Source organism: Sinohyriopsis cumingii, chromosome 5 (assembly GCF_028554795.1).
Source record: "Sinohyriopsis cumingii isolate HCF-2022 chromosome 5, ASM2855479v2, whole genome shotgun sequence".
Taxonomy (NCBI): Eukaryota; Metazoa; Mollusca; class Bivalvia; order Unionida; family Unionidae; genus Sinohyriopsis; species Sinohyriopsis cumingii.
The window spans coordinates 48,571,057-48,593,767 of NC_142965.1; the positions used below are offsets into that span (position 1 = coordinate 48,571,057).

Sequence of the window (22,711 nt, forward strand, 5' to 3'; positions counted from 1 at the left end):
GTAATAGTGTTATGTATATCCATATTTTTATAACTCTTGATGCATGACTATATATATTATGTGTAATTCTTGTTAAATGGTAGTGAATACCTATAAAGATGATATTACATATTCACTTTTGTACAGGGATATAAATTATATTTTATGCTATTACAGTAACTGAGATTGCATGGGCTCTATAAATAGATGTTGTCAAGTTCTAATAATAAGACCTGTTAACTAATAAGTTTTGGGCAATTTCTCACTGGCTGGTAGGGTCGTGTGGGTTCTTAGAAGAATGAAGTTATTTCCCATTGGATGGGTTAGCGTGTGTGAAATAGGTGTTGTAAAATATTAGATTGAAAAGTAAGATCCGTTACGCGGGTTTCCATTATAGTGTTGGTAGTTTCTTCCATCGAGATCCTCACCGTACATAGGCACATACTGCTAGACATGAAAAATCAAATGCACATGCGTTCCTTACTTTGGCTCCTTGGTATGCTCCTACAAGCAGGAACTAAACAACAGGCTTGAACATTGGAGGGGAATGGAGAAAAAAAAATATTATCAAATATTATTATTTTTACTTGAATAAACGTTCATTTACCTGAAAGTGAATGCAATCAACTATCCTTACGATGGTTTTAAAGGACATACCTATACATGGTTCAGGGCCTCCAGTATAGCAGTTTAAATTTTGATTGATGACATAAGTTGGGTCTCAGGTGATTGACATGTGTCTTCCTGTTAAACACATATATGTATTCATCTGGAGAAGCCTTATTATTTGTGTAGGTAACTTCATACGATACAACACGTCGTCGCGTGACGAGGAAGCAAGCACACACACACACACCAATTGATCGATACACTGTCTTTTCAGTGCCCAGGAGTTTTCTATGTATACGTTTCTGTTTTTGACCACTCCTTAAAGCCACTCACTGTGCTTTGTGTAATTTTTCATCAGAAGATATCACTATATGGTACAGTACACGGGAGTTCCTATAACTTTAAACTGGTAAGTAATTCAACATTTTGAAATGCTATACTTGTGTATTCTAAGTATTACATTCCTTATTTAAACATCTACTTACGTGTCTGTTTCTAATTTATACATATTGTATTGAATTCACTATTTGATCTCTCTCTCTCTCTCTCTCTCTCTCTCTCACACACACACACACACACACACACACACACGCGCGCTAGTCGAAATTTAACCACGATCCCTCTTCCCTCTTTGAGACTAAAATGTGGAATTCTCCACCATACTCTGGGTCTAAATGTTAAAACAGCAATTAACATCATGGCGGCTGTTCATATTAATTAGGAAACTCAGTTAAGTAAATGCTGTATCAATTATCAGTTAAGTTTCTTCAGATAGTATTTACACAATCCAAATAATACAATAATACACTGTATCGCTGAATCTCTCTCTCTCTCTCTTGACTCGCATTGTAACATAGCTAAATTTCTGATAATTCACTTTATCATACGTTGTACGTTTTCCACAATCATAATGATTTATTCACGTGTTGACAGTACCAAGACCTTTGCTCACTCTGCAATACATTGTTCGTCATTGTGAACTAATACTTATTGTATCTATGAGAATTACGACCACGTGTGTGTGTGTGTGTGTGTGTGATTTGGATTTTTCACGTAGCTTTAACAATGTTACGATATCTGCAGTGTGGCAGTTTATAGTGATCTCTAGCACTGGGGCATCATGCCGCAGGCATGTAACATGATGTCCCACCTAGTCACATCATCCTGATACCAGGCCGACCAGTCCTAACACTAATCTCTTAATGCTGAGCGCCTAGCGAGGCAGATGTTAGTGCCGTTGATTTTATAAGTCTTTGGTAGGACTCGGCCGGGGTTTGAACCGGCATCCTTGGCGGACGCTCTAACCGCTAGGCCACTGGAGTACATGTTTTCTGCCTTTGCCAATGTGTAGCTGTCTTAAGATTGTTTTGGAACGTTTTGGACTACTATGAAATGTTACATATAAGAAGCCTATAATTGAATTGGAGCGAAATTCAAGACAGGGGAACTTTGGTACATTTTTGGCCAACTTTAATGATTGTCAAATATAAGTGACGAAAAATCCTGTTTTGTTCTTCAGTCCAGAGTTCATAGTATTGGCATTTGATTGACTAAACGAGTGGTACCAGTTGACTGACAAGCACTGTATGGCGAACGACTCGCTCAAATTCCATCTAACTTGGACGTCACTGTATAAGTTACACGCCCACTCATGACAAAGGTCTTTATACGTGTGACTATCATTCGATACGTATACACTCCTGATTTCAAGTTCTTTGTTTCCTTTTCTTTTGCTTTTTACTCACAATACCCTGTGAACATTCAGGCCGCTAACTGAATAATAGTGTTTTGTTTATACACTGTTAGAAGATTAGCAATTCATGTCAGGTTACAAAAAAAGTTGTACGAAAAGCATTTGAATGAATTGAGTTAAAAGAGTTTAAACCTAACGGGATATTAAAATATGTGTTTATGATTCAGCTACTTTAGATTTGGGTAGCATCACGTGCGTGCATCAGACTTATTATTCATGCCTTGACATTTATTAAACTCCTTTCTTAACGAAGTTTTTTTCTAAATTATATTTTATTCGATCTAATTTGGTACTCTCTCTCTCTCTCTCTCTCTCTCTCTCTCTCTCTCTCTCTCACACACACACACACACACACACATATGCTGTAATGATACATAGTCACACAAAACCCATCATATGGTCTCGATAATCCCATTCAAGTCTATACAGTCCATCCGTCTGTCTGCCTTTTGTCTGATTTGAATCATAATACAATCATGGAATTTTGAAACCATGTATGTAAACCTCAGACACCTGTGCCGTCTGATCCCCAAAGTCCCTAATATACATTTGGTTAACGTTACAGTCATCGACGGAAACTTTCTACGCCAACGCCTCCGTTCCTACCCTAACCCCACCCCCATTTGCCACCCAGCTTCATAATGACTTTAATCTGACGCCCACACATTCAATTATTACGGCGTGCTTTTATGCTGCTGTTGTTTGTTAATTATTATCAGTATGTGTAATAATAAGGTAGATGCATTTATCACCGCTAATAAAACAAATATATCATGGAGGCATACGGAGATAAATCGGGAATGACTTCTTCCTAAACGAGATAACAAAAGAACTTTCAGTAGCAAGATCTGGTAAATTCGTTCAATGTCGAATTAGCACAAATAAACAATTTATCAATAAGATGAATACAGTATCGAAGACTTTTCATTCAAATGTCCTATCTTCGCCTAATTCTTTAACTTTACCCCCCCCCCCACCGCAGTTCTGTATGAAAAGCCTACGTATAGCTGTCTAAATATAGTACGAATAGCTATCTAAAAATAGTACGAATAGCTGTCTGAAAGTACTAGAAATGGCTGTCTGAAGATATTACGAATGGCTGTCTGAAAATATTACGAATGGCTGTCTGAAAGTACTACGAATAGATGTCTGAAAATATTACGAATGGCTGTCTGAAAGTATTACGAATGGCTGTCTGAAAATATTACGAATGGCTGTATGAAAATATTACGAATGGCTGTCTGAAAATCTTACGAATGGCTGTCTGAAAATACCACGTATAACTGTCAGAAAATACTACGAATGGCTGTCTGAAAATATTACGAATATCTCTTTGAAAATATTACGAATAGCTGGCGCACTACATATTATTTAAAAAGATATCTCAATGATTGAAGCAAAAACTATTTTACATCGTTTTGATGCTGTGATGAGTGGGTATTTTAGAGTGGCAAATTGGAATGCAAGAAATTACCACAATCGTTTTTTGATCGTATTAATGGATGTTTTCCGAAAGTTGCGATTTTCAAGTGCGAACTTAGCACCAGCTGTTATTTTCGCACAATAAAATAAGTTGCATATTATATTGAACAAATATGGATTTCTTACAGCGTCACAATTTTTGTACACGTTGTTTAAGTATAACCAGCAAATTTTGTTTGGGATATGTGATGCACCGGGGTCAGTCAAAGGAATAAGACAGCTTTGCTTAAGAAATAAAAATTTCTGGAGAAAAGAAAATGCAGCCGCTTGACTATAGTCATTGTTGTCAATAAAAATATTTAGAGATATCTTGTTTGAAAATAAAATGAGCATTCGTCCTGCTACATACATTTTATTACTTGTTAAGAAAAAGACTGATAGTATATGGTTTGATAATAAAAATAATGTCCTGATCTGTGCATGTTTTCGCTTATCAAATGGAGGGAAGAAACGACCTTAGTAACCAACCATTTCATTTTTGGGGGAGGGGAGATAAGATTTGATTTAGAACCAGGATATTTTATCTTTTGTATGTACCATAATATAATTTGTTTCAATTTTTTTCAATTTATGTAGGGGTCACAATTTTTTTAAAAATATCCTTAAGTCCACCGCCCCTGAAAGTTAAATGGTCGGCTCCATTCATATAAATCAATACAAGGTGCCAGTTAGAGCCAATATCCACGTGACGAATCTATCCCCCGGGACCCTATACTCTTTCACAGTGGTGTATGCCCACAGGCATAAGTAGTGATTATTGACATGTGGAGAAATAACTGTCACAGCAATGTTGCATGGGATGTTAAATGTATGCAGGTCACATTTTCGGTTATGCTGCTTAACAATGGTTTTCCCATGCACTATATGTAACATGCCAGGGCGGTTTGTTAACAGTGTTCGTCTATATTGTTTTTTCTTTCTTTTTTCTTCTTCAAGTAGTGAATGTGTAAATATAATAGATTTGTGTTTGGAATCGCATACGGTTTGATGATTCATCACCGGTCTCTGTAATCTGAACGATGCTGGGAAAATAACTGAGTAATTTATCTTTGTAATATTTTGCCCAAACTAGGGCTACTTTTTAAATAACCGCTCTGTTTAAATAGAGCGTCCACCTTGGATGAGGAAGGTCGCGGGTTTCAACCCTGGTTGTCATAACAAAGACTTACAAAAATGGTACTAACAGCTGCATCGATAGGAGACCAGCGTTAAGAGGTTAGTGTTAGGGCTGGTCGGCCTTGTGTCAGGATAAACTGACTGAGTAGGACTAGACCAGAGGCGTAGCTGGGGGATGGGGTGGGAAGGGGGGTACATATGTCCCCGGGCGCCAAGGTACAGGGGCGCCAAAATGAGGCTTACAACGTTACATTATAATAAGTAAACAAGGGTAATATTCAAAAATGTGATTAAACGGGGAGGGGGCTGGGGCGCCAATTTTATAGTTCGTCCCCGGGCGCAAAATATCATAGCTACGCCTCTGGACTAGACCGATAAATCAGCCCCTCACTTGTGATGATATTGATTGGTGGTTTGGGGACTCGTATAACCTATTCTTTAAAATATGCAAACATATGCATCCTTAGGATCCTTAGGGAGACCTTTTGCTGTACATTACATTAAATTTCATTTATGTTTACGTCAAACATGTGTAAAGATTGGTGTAAGGTCCATTCTTGGATGTCCAAACGTGAAATTCATGCTAATTTCCCCAAGCACTACCTTTATTTTAGTGCGGTATATGCAGTGCCGTCGCAAGTTTATGTGGGAAACATTGGTATGTATGTATGTATGTATGTATGTATGTATGTATGTATGTACCTGTGCCCAGTAACGAGGAACGAATTGCCCACTGAATTTAGACACAAAGACACAGTGATCTCATTCAAGAGCGCTCTTAAAACGAATCTATTATCTATTTCGATTGCAAGAACAGACATAAAGTTCTAATAATGTTTCCTTACCTTAAATATTTTCAGCATGTTTCCTGTTTATTAATTTCATGGTGTTTGTTTTTTGTAATCGTATCATTATATAGGTGTTTGCCAATGTTGTAAAGCGCTTAGAGCTTCTAATGATTAGGCGCTATACAAAGTCCTCATTATTATTATTATTATTATTATTGCTGGGTCTTAGGTACATGTATATTGAATCTACCTCCCCGCCCATGCGACACAAACATATACGCTGCACCATTTATAAGGTGAGGATGAATTCTCGCCCTTTATCTCTTGGGTATGTGTACAGGTACATGCGAGTCGAAGATGCTTCGCTTTGATTATCGGCTGACAGTGTTGTTGTTGTTGTTGAAGGGTTTAACGCCATTTTTCAGCACACGATAGGCTATACATGTCGGCCAGTATTAATGGTGGAGGAAGAAACCGGGAAAACCTTGGAGAGGACCACCGACCCACGAGAAGCTACTGGCAAGCTTTCTCACATACCCACATTGGCCTAATCCGAGACTCGAACCCACACAGACAGAGGTGAAATGGCAGTGATCCGTACCGAAGAGCGCTTTAGACCACTTGGCCACTCGGGGCCCCGGCTGACAGTGTTGATGATATGGTTTTGTTTATAAAAGCGTGGCAACATGGTGAATCGAGAAATATACCAAGGCACAAGGACAATTTTTGTCACTACAGAGATATTGAACTATTAAATTAGTGACTAAAGTTAACACATTATATCATTCAGTAAGTCAAATATAAAAAATTAATTAGAAATAAATTTTGAAACAGTTTCTTCCGGTCTTATTTGACCAAAGTTGATGCTACGTGTATCAAGAAGCACATTTTGGGTCACAGAATGTCTGTCAAAACAGGATCATTTGGTCAGATTGACAAAATGTACCACAGGTTGCTTGGAAAGTGTCAGTATGAAGTACAGAAAGCTTGCACCGCTAATATTATGCACTGAGTTTGAACGTAGTTCGTTCAGCTCATACAAATGGTTTATGATAAGGCGACGTGGAGGACAAAATTTGGTCCAATGACAAACTCGCAGTTGAAATTTCAACGTATTTTATCGAAAATTGTTTGCATTAGAAATTCCATTTCGTATGTTGTGTTTTTCAGTTTTATCAGGTGAATTACATAGTGGTTGTTGAAAATTCAACGTTATATATCGAGATTGCCAATTTCACATGCTGAGTCAAATTGCTTGTCTCGAAAGTTCCATTTCATAAGAGAAGTTTTTACGTTTTATTTGTTGAAAAACAATGATCGTCGAAAACTAAATTTCTTTTGTTGTGATTGTAGATGTTAACTTTTGAATTGCGCAGCGATGGTTGAAATACCAACGTTGTATCTCGAGATTTCTAAATTCATACGTTCAAAAGTAATATTGGACTTGAAAGTTCCATTTGCTATATGGAGGTTTTAGATCCATTGAATTACATAGCGGTGGTAGAAAGCTCTGTTTCCCATACCTAGAAGTCCCTAAAATATGCAACACCTTGTTTTATATTTATTCGTGCATTTAACCTTGCAACTTTGTATTCTTTTCCATGCTGAGATGTTACATCTATTTTGTAAAGATGTCACTGGATGACTATCTGATCGAGCTAAATGATCGCGACTTACCTCTCCCTAAACCCCCTATCTAAACAAGGTAATAAATGACGTTTATTGTGTTTTTTTATTATAGAATTTTAAAGTGTAAATCCTTATAAAGAGTGTCTCCTTGAATTTCCGCAAGTAGATGAAATGACTTCAGTTTAGACTTTCATTTAGGTCAGCTCCTCTGGCAATAGTTTAAGATTTATTCAACTTTATATTTATATGACATGATGAGTATCACAAATGACAAATGTCAACTAAGGTAGGTCACTGTGATCTTATTTTCACCCTTCAGTGCTTCCATACGTTTTTATTTTGACCCATGCTATTGGGGAAGCCACGGCGTCGAACGCCAACAGTTATAGTATTCACACACACACACACACACACAAATCCCCCACACCGTTCGTTGGTAGCCCCTACTGATTTAAAAACAAAAAGTAACAAGGCTATAAAGCATGTGTAAAACTTAGCTATTCCATTGATCGATTTATAATTTCTAATCTGATTATCGCCGGGGGGGGGGGGGGGTCCGTAACACTGTCAACTTATTGACAGTTAATACTATTGAGCTTTTGTTGAAAGGTTTCATTTGCAAAGATTTCCTGAACATATTCACAGAGTCACATTGTACTTGGCATAGATCATTATGACTATAAGCTGACCCAGTATATAGCACACTCATCGCCTGTCCCTGTCATCTTGGGTAAAAGGTCAAAGTGTGCGTGCGTGTGTGTGTGTGTGTGCGTGCGTGTGTGCGTGTGTGTGTGTGTGTGTGTGATCTGGATTAGCTATAACAATGTTTCAGTCATATTGCTACGATGTCTGCAGCGATGTCTGGTACTAGGGCATCATGTAGCAGACATGTAGCATCATGCCCCACACACTCACATTATCCTGACAGCAGGCTGACCAGTCCTTACACTAACCTCTTAATGCTGAGCGCCAAGCGAGGCAGCTGTTAGTACCTTTCTTATAAGTCTTTGGTATGACTCGGACGGGGATCGAACCCACGACCTCCGGCGACCGACAAACTACATTTGAAATAATGAATTTCTCGAATTTTACAAGTCAGCTATAATTTTTTTTTTTTGTTACGTGTATATATGTGTGTATTTGAATTTGTAACGTAGCTTGAACAATTTTCAGTCATATCGCTACGATGTCTTCATTGTGGCAGTTTATAATTATGTCTAGCACTGATGCATCATGCCGCAGACATGAAATATATTGTCCCACATATTCACATTATTCTGACGCCAGGTCAACCAGTCCTAACACTAAACTCTTAATGCTGACTGCCTAGCGAGGCAGCTGATAAATCAATTTTTATAAGCCTTTTGTAAGACTCGGCCGGGGATCGAACCGGCGACCTCTGAGGCGGACGCTCTAAAAACTTACGCCACCGGAGCGGTCTCTAATATTTAAGTAATTTTAAAGACTTGAAATATGGAATGGAACTTTCCACCCCAACAATTTTATTCCGCATGTGGAATTGGAATTCTTGACATTGAGCGTAGAAACTGGAATTTATACTTTCTCACTGGACCTACTGTATGTCCCCTACGGCGCCTCATACTGGCCTTATTTAGTATTTGTGCCATTTCAATGTCGCTGATGCATCAAAAAACTAGGAATCGTAAGGATGCAGGTTCGCCTCGTATTTTCACCCACGAGAATGTTTATTGTTGTTAACAAATATACATTCTGTACTGATGCGAAATCCTCATAGTTTACATACTGTACTATTTTTGGGGTCTTGCTGTGTACTTACATTGACATTTGTAACGAATTCTTATATAGTTTAGGAATTTTAATCCGCATTAGTAACTGATATACTGAAATACATGGAGCACTGCTTAAATTAAGATAGCACCATCCACTTTTCAAGAAGGTTCGAGGAATATAAATTATTGTTCTGTCTGTACTTTAAGAATTGATGGACCAGTCCAGCTTTAGTATTTCACACAAAGTTTTAAAGATACTTAAATTAGCCAGAGAATGAAGAGAATGACTAGGATAACATATCAGTCTCCAACCCAATCCATTTGGTATACAACATCACTCAAATAAAAATCTATATTTGATGGATTGGTTTGCTTAGGGGGATGCTATAAAAATCAAGATTTATTGGCATAGATCTACCACCGTATTATGTGAATTCGTACTAAAATAAATCAAGATGATAAATCACCAAATCTGATTATATTGAACGATATTGGAGAACACGTATACAGTTTATACAAATACTGGAATAGATGCTTTGCATTGGGCGTAGTGTACTAAACACCAAATGTTTGTATTTCGACAAAGATTACTTATTTAATTTTAGTGTTTATAACGGGGCCCCATTGGAATACATAAATAAATTGGAATAAATGAGTTTGAAAATTAGTATATTTTCAGATAAACAGACACGACGAACAGAAAAACACGTCCATAAAATGCTCATTGTTTCCTACACGTCAACAGCAATGCTATGATACAATATGGATAACTTGATGGATATAATGCATAAGAAGTGTTCATTTGTAAAATCGAAAGTCATCAATACTTAATAAAAGTTCACTATATTGTTTATTACGATTTTAAAAGTATCACCCTGCCAGGTGCAAAACACTAGCATAGAGTGTCTCACTTTAAGAATATGCGGTACAATTCTACCTCGGCACAAACTTGTGTGTTTGTATCCGTATATAAAAAATACAGACTATGTAACTTCTGATATCATCATCTGTCAATCCGTTTCTTTCTTGCAGAAATAAGTATGCCAATTTATCTGATTCGCCTGTATTAATGTTTTTATTAAAATAGTTGTTCGGTGATATAAATTACTCGTTCCACCGACCAAATCTACGAATTTCTTTTTTCTTTCGGTTATTTTGTTTTTCAAAATCAGATAAATTTTCATATTGTTTCCATTACTACTTATGTCATCTATGAATATTTTTTTAGTTTTGACTTCTAATTTGTGGGATGTTAAAACTGTTCCATAACACATTAAATTGTTTAAATCAATGACGTTTTAATGAAGAGAAAAAGCTTCTTTAGATGTACACCGATAACTAACTCTAAGCAAAGTCAGATTGTAGTAAGATATGTTTTATATACTGCCTATTGCTAGTCATTTAGAACGCACTCCAAACACAGAAAAGAAACATTCAGAGAATAATTTATGTCTGATAACCTAAATTTTAGGTGCCAACAAGCGAGAAAACTTTCATCGACAAAGCTTTTATCAACAATTTCCAACGTTTGATCAATACTTTCAAAGGTATAAACAGTAACCCTATATAATACTTATATGCCTGTTCTTTCCAATTATTGTATTAGATTGCCCATTTTGAATATACGAGATCTGCGAGATGTCCTGTAAATTTTAGCAGAAAACAAATTGGTTTATTTGCCACCGTCAGATAGGCAATTTATTCCTTCATCAAACTGCAGCGTTTATCCATTGTTTATCCATTGTTTATCTATTGTTTATCTATTGTTTATCCATTGTTTATCTATTGTTTATCCATTGTTTATCCATTGTTTATCTATTGTTTTAACATAGCTGTCGCTGCTTACTTTAATGTTATCATAGTTGAAAGAAATCTTTAAATTTACGGGTTTCTTAAATATTGGAGTATATAGTATATCATTCTAAATATTTAAAATCAGCAAATTAAAACATACATTCTCTTGAATCACGTTCATTCTCTTGAATCACGTTCATTCTCTTGAATCACGTACATTCTCTTGAATCACACACATTCTCTTTGAAACAAATAGCGTTGATCCCACTTTTGCATGCCATAAAGTGTACATACACATACATTATACCTAAATACGGACACTGTCGCTGTCATTAAGCTAATGAAATATTTATCTCACCTCTCTGAAGACTGTGGATGTTAATTAAATGTAGCTTTGAGCCATTATTTATAATGTTTAAACATATGAAGTAATTATTTTATGCTCGCCAATTGTCGTCATCGTCTGACTGGTCCATTGATTTTAGAGTAGTGTATAAAGAGACAGAACTTGAGTTTTAATATTTCTAAATTCGCCCATGGGGGAATAGATATTACTATTACAATGTCACTAATGTAAAAAAAATCTCAATTTAGCCATACTCGTACTGAGAAATATTTTTTTAAAGGTTGTAATGTATTCGCTTTTATTGTTTGCTAAATCGTACTTTCACTTAAGAAGACACATAGGGCGATAGGTGACCTTTCTATGCTTCCTGTAAAAAACAAAAAACACAGTATTATTCTTTCAAATTAATACATTCACGACAGAATATTTAGATTCGCAATTTATTGGTTTCATTTTACTGGTCCAGCATAGGGGGCCCCAAGTGGTCTAAAGCACTCACCGATACGGGTCATTGCCATCTCACCTCTGTCTGCTAGGGTTCGAGTCTCAGGCTCGGGCTCGGCCAATGTGGATATGTGAGAAAGCTTGCCAGTAGCTTCTCGTGGGTCGGTGGTTCTTCCTGGGGATTTCCCTGGCTCTTCCTCCACCATTTATACTGGCCGCCATGTATAGCCTATCTTGTGCTGAAAAATGGCGTGAAACCTGCACCAACAACAACAGGTCCAGTTTAGTCTGTAGGCGTTACTGAAAGATTGCAGCCAATTTTAAAGTCACGTAATCTAATTCTATCGTCCCATCTTCCTACTACTCGAATACTCTCTCTCTCTCTCCCTCTCTCTCTCCCTCTCTCTCTCTCTCTCTCTCTCTCTCTCTCTCTCTCTCACACACACACACACACACACACACACACCATACATCTATAACTAAGCGTACTGATGTTACCAATAGAATTCTATAAGTATGGTTTATATCTGAAGGAAAGAATATGACAGCTGAATTTTACAACATATTTTAGGCTACTACTGTTGTGTGTATATATTAAACCTTCGGCTGAAACAGATCGAACTCAATGTTGAATCATTCTTCAATCACAAAAGGGAATGTCTTTTAAAGCGGCCAAGGTCCTGTATACAAGCTATCATCTCTATGTTCAAATTGCATTTCGAATACGTCGTTTACAACGTGTTATAACCATAAACAAACATACTTATGCAGGTATGCTGTGATTCATGAAGAGTCTTAAAAAGGAAGGCCAATCAAGCAGTGGATGTGAGACAGTTATTGTTGTTGTTGGGTTTAATGGTGGAGGAAGAACCCGGGAAAATCCCGGAAAGAACCACCGACCCACGAGAAGCAACTGACAAGCTTTCTCACATACCCACATAGGCCGAACCCGAGACTCGAATCCACACAGAAAGAGGTGAGATGGCAGTGATCCGTAACGGTGAACGCTTTAGACAACTCGGCCACTCGGGGACCCGGATGTGAGACAGGCAGACATACACAGAATTATGCAAATATTAAATAAGCAAATGAAAAAGGGACTCGCAACTCAAAAGACCAACATATAAAAATATTTTCCCGGTGAACAGACCTATCTTTAAAACAGGCAGACAAAATAATTTCAGATTCTAACTTTGTAAATGAGGGACACACAAGCAGATAAACAGGCATGGGATTATCCCCCCCCACACACACACACCATTTTTTCTTCTTCGTGATCTGTGCCTCTAACTGTGGGACAGATGACCCTTTGTTAAATTCCAGAACGCGACATTTTTGCTATATATCCATTCCAGTTAACTCTTACGTTTTTGTTTTTTTAATCAGTCTGAATCTTCATTTTATTTTTTAGATTTGTGGTAGATCATTTGGTTCAGCGTCGGACTGATCATCAAAGGATTGCGGATTTAATACCGCACAACCCAGCTCAGCGCTTCCCCGCCCCGCCCCGCCCCGGTAGGCTGCCTCAGTGTGCCCGTGGGAAGGGCACTTTGCTTTCATATCCTTGGGACGATATAGTCAGTATGGTGATACAACGTGCCGTTTAAATTAAAACAAAACAAACAAGTTTCCTGCCTTTGTGCTAAAGTTTTCCTATTAATAGTCAATCATTTACAAAAATAAAACAACCAAACAAACCACAATTCAAGACAGCTAAACCTTGGCCTAATACAAACATATTGTAGTTTATCGTCACATTCTCATCTCAGAATGGGTTGTCCTTTTTAGTTGACAAGGTTCTGCGTAAAAACAACCGTATACTAAGAGTACATGTCATAAATTATGCTGAATTAGTCATATTTATTGTATTTATAACCGTAAACAAACATAAATGTACGAGCTCAACTATGTTGTGATGTCATGTAAAGTCTTTACGAGAAAGGCAAACAAAGAAGTGGAATTCGTCGAGTGAGAGAAATACAGTCAATAACCAGGTAGATTAGAAATAGAGACAAATGAGCATGTAGGTACGTGCAAAAAAAAAAAGAAGAAGGCTATTTTCCGGTGTACTTATCTGTATATCTGAGAGGCAGACAGAAAAATATTCGAGTCATAAAAATGTAAACGAGGGACACGTATATAAGCATAAGGTTACCCAGACAGGTCGCAATACACATTGTCGACGTCGACATTTCGTCAGTATGACCAATTATTTGGCAATGATTGATGACTGGAATAATGACATGGCGGATTTTCGACTTGATGGACAAGATCGTTCGTTAGGAATGTTTCATGTCTTAAAATAAGAACAATAAAATTCTCAATATAGTAGCGGTTTAGGTAGCTACGGTAACACATATTAACCAACTTAGCTGACCTGGACCTGATAGCCTAGTGGTCTGTGAGCCGGACTGTGGGACAGACAAACCGTGGTCGATTCCCGGCTGCGACACGTTACAATAATTATTTTCCCCAAACTTTATTTGCATAGTGACAACAACAATAAATGCACACGTTACAAGTCGTTGATATTCGCAGCGGAAGAATGGGAGTAATTCACAAATCCTTGATATTTTAGTCAACCCTTAAAAAATTTTAATTATTGATTTTCCTGTCACGATCTTAGCAATAGATACACTCATCTCTAGAGTATATGAATCCGTAACCTGCATATGAGTTGGCTGTAAAATGTTTACATAGCGTAATGCAGCGGTTCCAATCCCCCAGGTCGCGCAAAAGAAAAATATACTTTTTAAGGTTTGCAGCCCAAAACGTTTGGGAACCGTCGGCATATTGTTATGTGTGAAGAGCAGGAATTCTACTGACTCCGAAATTACAAGGCTTTCATTAGCAAATACCGTTATACTTGCTTATAGGACGAGTCCAACTGCAAACTGCGCAGACCCAGATCTGCCGTTGTATAATGCGCCGGCAGTTCTGGTTCTGTGAAGTTTGTTATGAATATTCAGTAGAACAAGCAATATAGACCCTGATCGGCAGGCGCATTATGCTTCGGCAGATCAGGATTTCATTGTGTGCAGTTTGACCCGACTTATAAGCAAGTACAGACGGTATTTATATTTTAAATGTTATCAACTTTAAGTCATCCTCCTTTCTGGGGCCCCGAGTGGCCGAGGCGTCTGAAGCGCTCATCATTACGGATCATTGCTATCTCTCTTCTTTGTCTGCATGGGTTCGAATCCCGAGCACGGCCATTGTGGGAATGTGAGAAAGCTTGCCAGTAGCTTCTCGTGTGTCGATGGTTCTTCACGAGGTTTTACCGGGTTGTTCCTCCACCTTTTTACACTGGCCACCACTTATAGCCTATCGTGTGCTGAAATGGCGTTAAACACTACAACAACAACAACAAAAACAACAACATCCCCCATTCTAAAACTATTGTCAAAAATTGTGTTGGCCTTTAACAGTCCTCAGCCAAATGCGCTCGTTGGGGTCATGGGTGGTTAAACCCCAACAACAACAACACCCGCAATCGTGATCTACATTTATTAAGGCCAATGAGAAATGAAATAAGTCGACAGTGTGTGTGTAGAAAAAGCTACGATCGACGAAGATTCAAACATCGTCTGGTTGGAGAGAGAGAGAGAGAGAGAGAGAGATTAATAACCCAGGGGTCTTAAACTCATACAGCCTCATCAGGGCATTTTCGATGGCGCAAGGACCGCACCTCCTTTGTTGTCTATCGTGACACCTTGTGACGCCAATCATTTTGTGGCCCACATGATACGCTTTGGCGAGCCGCGTGTTTGAGACCCCTGGTATAACATATAGGATGAAAACCGGTTAACGATTACCTTATGAGTAGCAGATTAAGGATTGTTCAGCATTCATGCTTTTTAATGGTAGACAAACGTGCGTCATTATAGTTTTATTACACACATGATTGATCATTTGCTGGGCAAATACTATCATGTTGTATCTTCCGTTTAAAGTAAACCTTAGAAAGGTGTATACAGTGTGATAGCGCACATAACGTCATGTGTATCAATCATTCTCGTTACACAATCGGCTTATCTTATGTACTCGCTTCTAAATCTAGTTAACCTGCAAACAACAAAGATCCCGATCGATCCATTGCATAATTCGAGTGCATATCAGGGTCTATGTTGTTCTACTGACTACTCCAAACAATCTGCACAGGCCCAGATCCGCAGGCGCATCATGCGCGGGCAGATCTGGATCTGTGCAGTTTGCAGTGGGACATGCCTTAAAAGAGAATAGATACGGTAATCCTAGAAACTGTTCATACGCATCTCAGTTATGGCTTGGTTTGGTGGATTTAACGCGGTTTTTCAGCACATGACAAGCTATACATGGCTGCAAGTTTGTTGGAGGAAGACTCGGAGAAGAACCACCAACCCACGGGAAGCTACTGGTAAACTTTCTCACGTACCTCTTTTGTTGGAGCCATGCTATGATTTAGCCGATTATGGTACCAGAATGGAATCAATAGACAATAAAGATAATGCGATGTGTGTGTTGTGTATGCCTTATATAAGAAAAGTATGACGGAGCATTAGGGCCAAGTGGATTCATTTATCATGTGACCAGTAAGTCGAATTTTCGAGTTATTATCTCGAAATTCCGAGTTTTTATCTAGAACTTTTGACTTGGTATCTCGAAATTTCGACTTAGTATCTCGACATTTCGACTTACTATCTTGAAATTTTGACACAGTTTCTCGAAATTTCCAATTATTATCTTATAATTTCGTAATGCGGTGTATGTTGATTAGATATTGATCAAGTAGACCGTAGCGAACAAAAGTAACTTTAATCTTCTGTTTAAAAAGTGTGTCATTCCCTCGCAAACAAAGTTAAGAGAAGATGTAGCACTTCCTCTGTTTGTTTCTTCCTTCATTCCTATACGTTTGTTCGTATTATCCTTTGCCATACGTTTGTTATAACCTCTGTGTTTTGGACTCTATTTTGCATCACAAAGTCATTAATACAGTATATATGAAGTAGGTGACAATAACTTGATGTTCAAGGTTGATTGATTTATTTATTTAACGTTATTCGTTTCTTGCATCTCTATTGTATTCGACCCTGTTATATTTAAACGATGCAAAATATGCATGGATGCATCAGTAGGTTTCTCTGACTTAATATTTGTGCATGAGTGATGCTTTTTTTATATGTAATAGTGCAGAGTTATCCATCCTATCCAGTTTGTATATTGTCAAATATTTGCGAGGGGAATCGCGTTTATGTGTAAATATGTTTTATATTCTTTATGAAAAATCGTTATTGTTTTAGGACGAGAAGTTCTATAATCTTATTATGTTTCTTTCTTCCACTGATAATAAACAAGGTAATGCACTTAGGAACGATACTTAAAGTGGTTATTTGTCCACCACAACTTTCTCTAGCTGTTGAGCTTCATCAGCTGGCTAAACATTTGCACTGAAAATGTTGCATTTTTGTCGTTATTAGCAAAAATTACGCAGCAAATTAATTCAAGATACATTCATAATTTTTATTGAATATGTTATCACTAAAACAGAATCTGAGAAAGTTTATGGTAGATATCTTCAGGAGTTTTATTTATCCTTTCCACCCGAAAATCTGCTTAATTTTCTTGCTCATGTAAATGTTCCTGAGATCATTTTGTATTCTGAAGTAAAAATAACTAAAAAAAAAGCTAGCATGTTTGCACTGACAGCTACTCCAAACATTCCATCTTTCTATACCCCATCTATTGAGTGAGTGTATTGCGGTATGATGTCTGTCAGTTCTCTTGTCTGTTACCAATTTCGTATCCGTACAATATCTCCGACATTTATAGTTACTAAACTTCTGACTTAAGGTAAAGAAAAAGCCTATCAATTTCGGGATCAAACGTCAAAGGCCAAGGTCACTATGACTGAGAGAAGACAAATGGCGTCAGAACAACATCATTGGTTTTCACATCATAGAACTAACTAAACTTTGTGTATGGCTTACACATGGGGTCATGGGGATAAGGAAAAAGCCTATTGATTTTAGGCTCAGTTAAAGGTGTAGGTCAGTATAATTGGAAGAAACAAATATGGTTGTTTCATAAATGTTAAGCTATCTACATAGAGGAATATTAAACAAGGGGCAGGTGTATAATGTGCATTTGACTGTAATCTTTTCACAAGTGAGTTGCAAAACCTTTGTGGAGAGGTAATTTTGCCGGACTTCTGGCGTTTATCTTTATTCAAATAGTTTTGATTTTAACAGTTGTGTTACCTTATGACTTACGAGGACAGCAATTGTATATGTTCATATTTTGTTGTGGTTAAATTCATTTCTTATATGTTATGATTAGTCTCAATCAGAGTACCAAGGGTGATTGTCATAGCTGTTTTTCAAAGATTGTAGTTCATGCAGACCTTTGTATATCAGATGACATTTTAAAAAAAATTGTAATGAGACAAATTATTTTGTGATGTAAAGCCGTTTTGTTATATGCAGTACAAAATTGGCAGTGGATACAATATATAATACTGTTAGCATTGTCTCAAGCCACAGTCGATAATCCACTACGCTCCTTTATCCACCATGGTCGCCTGCGCAGAGATTTCCCTATTTAAGAAAAATATGAATAAGCCTACTTAACCAATCACTGCAAGCGCGAGTCACTTTTCTCGCAGTTGTAACGAGCCAGTCAAAGTTTCTCACGAGTCTTATATGTTGTAACCAGTGCAACAGGATGTGGATCTGCATAAATTACCATAAGATATCTCAAAATTCCGATATTTTAACCCATAATTTCGAGATACTAATTCGAAATTTCGAGTTACTAAATCGAAATTTAGAGACAATAACTCGAAATTTCTAGATACTAAACCGACATTTTGAGATACTAGCTCGAACTTTCGAGACAGTAAGTCGAAATTTCGAGATACTAGCATGAAATTTCGAGATATTAACGCGAAATTTCGACTTACTTGGCTCATGATAAATAAATCCACTTGGCCCTAATGCTTCTTCGTAGAAAAGAGATCTCTACGTTACACACCATTTAGTAACCGCAACATCGTCAACAGTTACAAAGTATCTACAGAAGAGACAAAAGTTACTATATACGCTCTGTGTAGTGCAGATTCGGATTTGTCTTCAGTCAAATAGAATTAGAATCGAGGCACATTAGAACTTTATAGTAGTGAGTGTTACAAGTTTCGAAAAAAGAATAAAAACATTTTTAAAAAAAGCAACCGAAAGGAACGGCAAGTAAATGGATACATTAAGAGACGTATATGCAGGATGAAAGTAATGTCATACTTCAACAGATGTGTATATTGAAAGCACGGGAAAAAAATATTTGGTTAGGATGGCTATAGTATAAGAATGTTCCCAATGATAAAACAAATATTTACCTACCTACACATACATACTTACATACATACATGCATGCACGCACACACACACACACACACATACATACATACATACATACATACATACATGTACACATATTCATACATGCATGAATATACACACATACGTACATACATACATGCATGCACACATACACACACATACATACATACATACATACATAGGGATACCTAAATTTACTAGGCTCTTGACTATCTTGTGATGATGCGCCTTTAAACCATCCATCCATCCATCCATCCATACAGCGACAATACGTTTTGGCAAATTTCTGACATACGGGCATACATGCATGTAACACTACACATGTCTATTTATAGAGCATGGTGTCGTTTAGTGGCTTGCATACAGAGTATTTGACTGATGACGTCCTTCCTTCCCGTTTAATGTTCTCATTTACAGAGATTTGGCCCTTTATCGCGCTGACGAAAACTCTGAAAATCCATAAGAGAATTCCACAGGATAATAGAAGAAAACACTGTGGATTCATGAAGATGTATATATATTTCCTAAAGTAAACTTTGCTGCAAATAAGGTCCATTCTTGGGAGGTAAATGTGTATGGTTGAGCAAATCTAGTTTTAGACACCTGTGATATTCGGGGAATTTTGACGGAACTGATATGAAGAGATAGGTCTCCTGTGACGTTGTATAGCCTAGTATGTGAAGAGTTTCTCGCTGAGGGCTTAAAATTTACAAAACATTTCGAAAAACAGGAAGTGCTTCGTTTAGTTTGATGTGTTCCCCATGCGTTTTAGTTCGCTGTGAAAACTCTTATTTAAATTCTCTCTCTCTCTCTGTGTCTCTCTCTCCATTTTAATGTTAAATATTAAATCAGTAGTCGTAGCAGGAGTAGGTGTATAGTTAATTATAGTATATCTGTTGTGACAGGAGTAGAATCGATAGTAGTAGTAGTAGAAGTGGTATCAGTACATACATACATACATACATACATACATACATACATACATACATACATACATACACACATACATACATACATACATACATAGATACATACATACATGCATACATACATACATACGTATGTATGGTACATGTTACATCAATAGAATCGGGTGTAGTTGTTGTTATCGTATTAGTAGTAATACAAGTGGTGGTGGTGTGGTGGTGTAAATGATAATCCAAATGACAAGTTTACCTTTACCCCCTCTCTCCCTTCTCTCTTTATCGATCGATCAATCTAGAGAGTTCCTTACTAAAGGTTTGTGATTCGTATTGTTGCGTGTTTTTGTTATTCTCCTTCTGTTTTTATTTGTTTAACATACCAGCTATTCCAAATCCTTATCTGAATTATTCAAATGCCGTGTATGATGTAACATTTTGGGACAAGTACTGACACGAGTTCTTGGCAGTTACAGTTTGCGTACAAGTCACTTGTTAAAACAAATGTCTAAGTGGAAGTTGCTTTAAAGTATAAACTTTACATGATGTGATCTTAATGGTTGGCGATTCTTTTCTTTCTTTCTTTCGAATTAATTCTATGATCGATTGTTAATCCTCGTGTCACTTAAGGGATACAGACCTAAGCAGAGATCATTTAGTACCGACACATACAATATTAGAAGCCAGGAGATACCACACTAAATTCGATTATTACCTTCAGAAAAACTGAGTTTATTATGTGCAAATAAAATGAGCTTTGTAAGCGCACCGTTCAGTAGAAAACTTGATCAGTAATACTAATTACACATATATGTATTTAATCAGGAAATAATTGAATAATTATTGTTAAGATTATCGCTAAAATGATTTAACTTTCTTTTTGTAGAGATGGAGAACAAAAATGATTCACGATCTGTTGGAATTATTGGTACCGGTAACTACGCACGTGCCCTAGCCAAGAGACTCTTCTATTCCGGATATGACGTAACATTGGGAAGTCGGAATCCAGAACTTTCACAGTTGTCGTCTATTGATGAATGTTTCTGTAATATCGCCATAACGACAATCGAGAGCTGTATAAAAACGAACCAGATTTTATTTATAGCTATATATGCTGAAAATTACAAAGCAACACTGGAGAATTACGAGGGCATGTTGTCAGAAAAGTTGTTGATTGATGTTTCCAACAGAGATACACGATGCAAAGGACAATCAAATGCAGAGTATTTAAAAAGCATAGTCCCATCTGCACATGTTGTGAAAGCCTTTAATGTCGTATCAGCATATACTATGGAATATGACTATAACACCAGCAGCAAAAGAGTATTCATTGCAGGGGACAGAGCATGTGATCGCGAGATTGTTGCTAGCATAGCACGTGAGATGGGTTTTCTTTCCGTTGACTTCGGTTACCTCCGGTCTGCACAGAGGATTGAAGATTTCACTCTTCGTCTATTTCCCGAATGGCGCGCTCCCCTTGGGTTCACTTTAGGTGTCTTCAACTTATGGTTGCTGTACGTTATTTATATCTACTTCATAGAAAAAACAGCTTACAGGTGGGACCAAATATTTGTTAAAGTCCTGAATAAACCTTTGTGCATGACTGGAATAACCACACTTTCCGTTACATATCTCGCAAGTTCCGTGGCTGCATTTTTTCAGATTTATCATGGAACAAAACACATAAGTTTTCCTAAATGGTTGGACAAATGGCTGAGGTCGAGAAAACAGCTTGGAATGGTGTCTTTTACCCTGATATTTATACATGCACTGATGTCTATCCTGATCATGAGTCCCACATACCTACCTTCCTGGTATCAATCAACGCAAATCACCATTCCAGACAACCTCACCCAACCGCTGCACCTTGACATGAAGACGTGGATGACCTGGAAAGGAGAAGCCGCGTGTCTGACGGGAATTTTGTCCTTTCTTGTTCTTTGCTTCATCGCCATTTCTACCTTGCCGACGGTGGCAGATGTGCTGAATTGGCGAGAATGGCGGTTTGTTCAGTCTAAGCTTGGACATCTTGCTCTTTTCCTGGCTGCACTTCACGTGATAATTATGGGTGCACCTGGATGGGCAAAAACACCAGTTCAAATGTTTAAATCAATCACATTTTTGAGCTCCTTAATACCATGGTTGACTCTGCTTCTGAAGTTCATGCTCTCTTGTCCATGCTTGGACAGCTATGTTAACAAAATCAGACGAGGGTGGGAGAGACATCCTCGGGAGTGCAAGGGAAAGTGTACCCGAGTGCGAATAAACGGCCAGGGATATACGCCAATTAATTTCCGACCTAATAAAGAGTCATGTAAATGTGCTGGGGATGATATCACCATGGAAACTATTTTAGAAGAACATTCTTGCCCATGTGCTAATAACGAGACTGTGTAGCTGTATGTATGTATGTATATATGTATGTATGTATGTATGTATGTATGTATGTATGTATGTATGTGTGTGTGTGTGTGAGTGTATCCATTTGTTCACTAGTTAGAGTACCACTTTATCGAAAAATGGGTTGAACGTCTTATTTATTGAAGAATCAATGTCAACTCGTGTTCTTTAATTTAAAAAAAAAAATTATACTAAATACAGCTATAGTTGATGACATGATGTTTGTAAATAAAAAATGGTATGGTACTGAACTGATGATACATAACGATCTTTGTTGATATTTTGTATCATTAAACCAGACGACGGTTGAATCTTTGTGGAACGTCGCTT

General features: G+C 37.5%; 1 protein-coding gene across 3 annotated transcripts; it reads left to right on the top strand.

Annotated features, from left to right (window-relative positions):
* The first annotated feature begins 744 nt into the window (after window positions 1-744).
* Window positions 745-22,703, top strand: LOC149799108 (metalloreductase STEAP4-like). Of its 3 annotated transcripts, none has more exons than XM_089958123.1 (2): window positions 745-997; window positions 20,868-22,703. In XM_089958123.1, the coding sequence occupies exon 2, from the start codon at window positions 20,870-20,872 to the stop codon at window positions 22,376-22,378; it is 1,509 nt and encodes a 502-aa protein (XP_089814249.1). In that variant the 5' UTR covers window positions 745-997; window positions 20,868-20,869; the 3' UTR covers window positions 22,379-22,703. The 3 variants fall into 3 exon arrangements, with proteins under 3 accessions (XP_089814249.1, XP_089814248.1, XP_089814250.1); XM_089958122.1 differs by lacking the exon at window positions 745-997 and adding an exon at window positions 19,441-19,626; XM_089958124.1 differs by lacking the exon at window positions 745-997 and adding an exon at window positions 19,442-19,572.
* Window positions 22,704-22,711: the final 8 nt, after the last annotated feature.

Bases quoted from the DNA above. Each gene is read 5' to 3' on its own strand.
- LOC149799108 (XM_089958123.1), top strand. From the start codon at position 20,870: ATGGAGAACAAAAATGATTCACGATCTGTTGGAATTATTGGTACCGGT.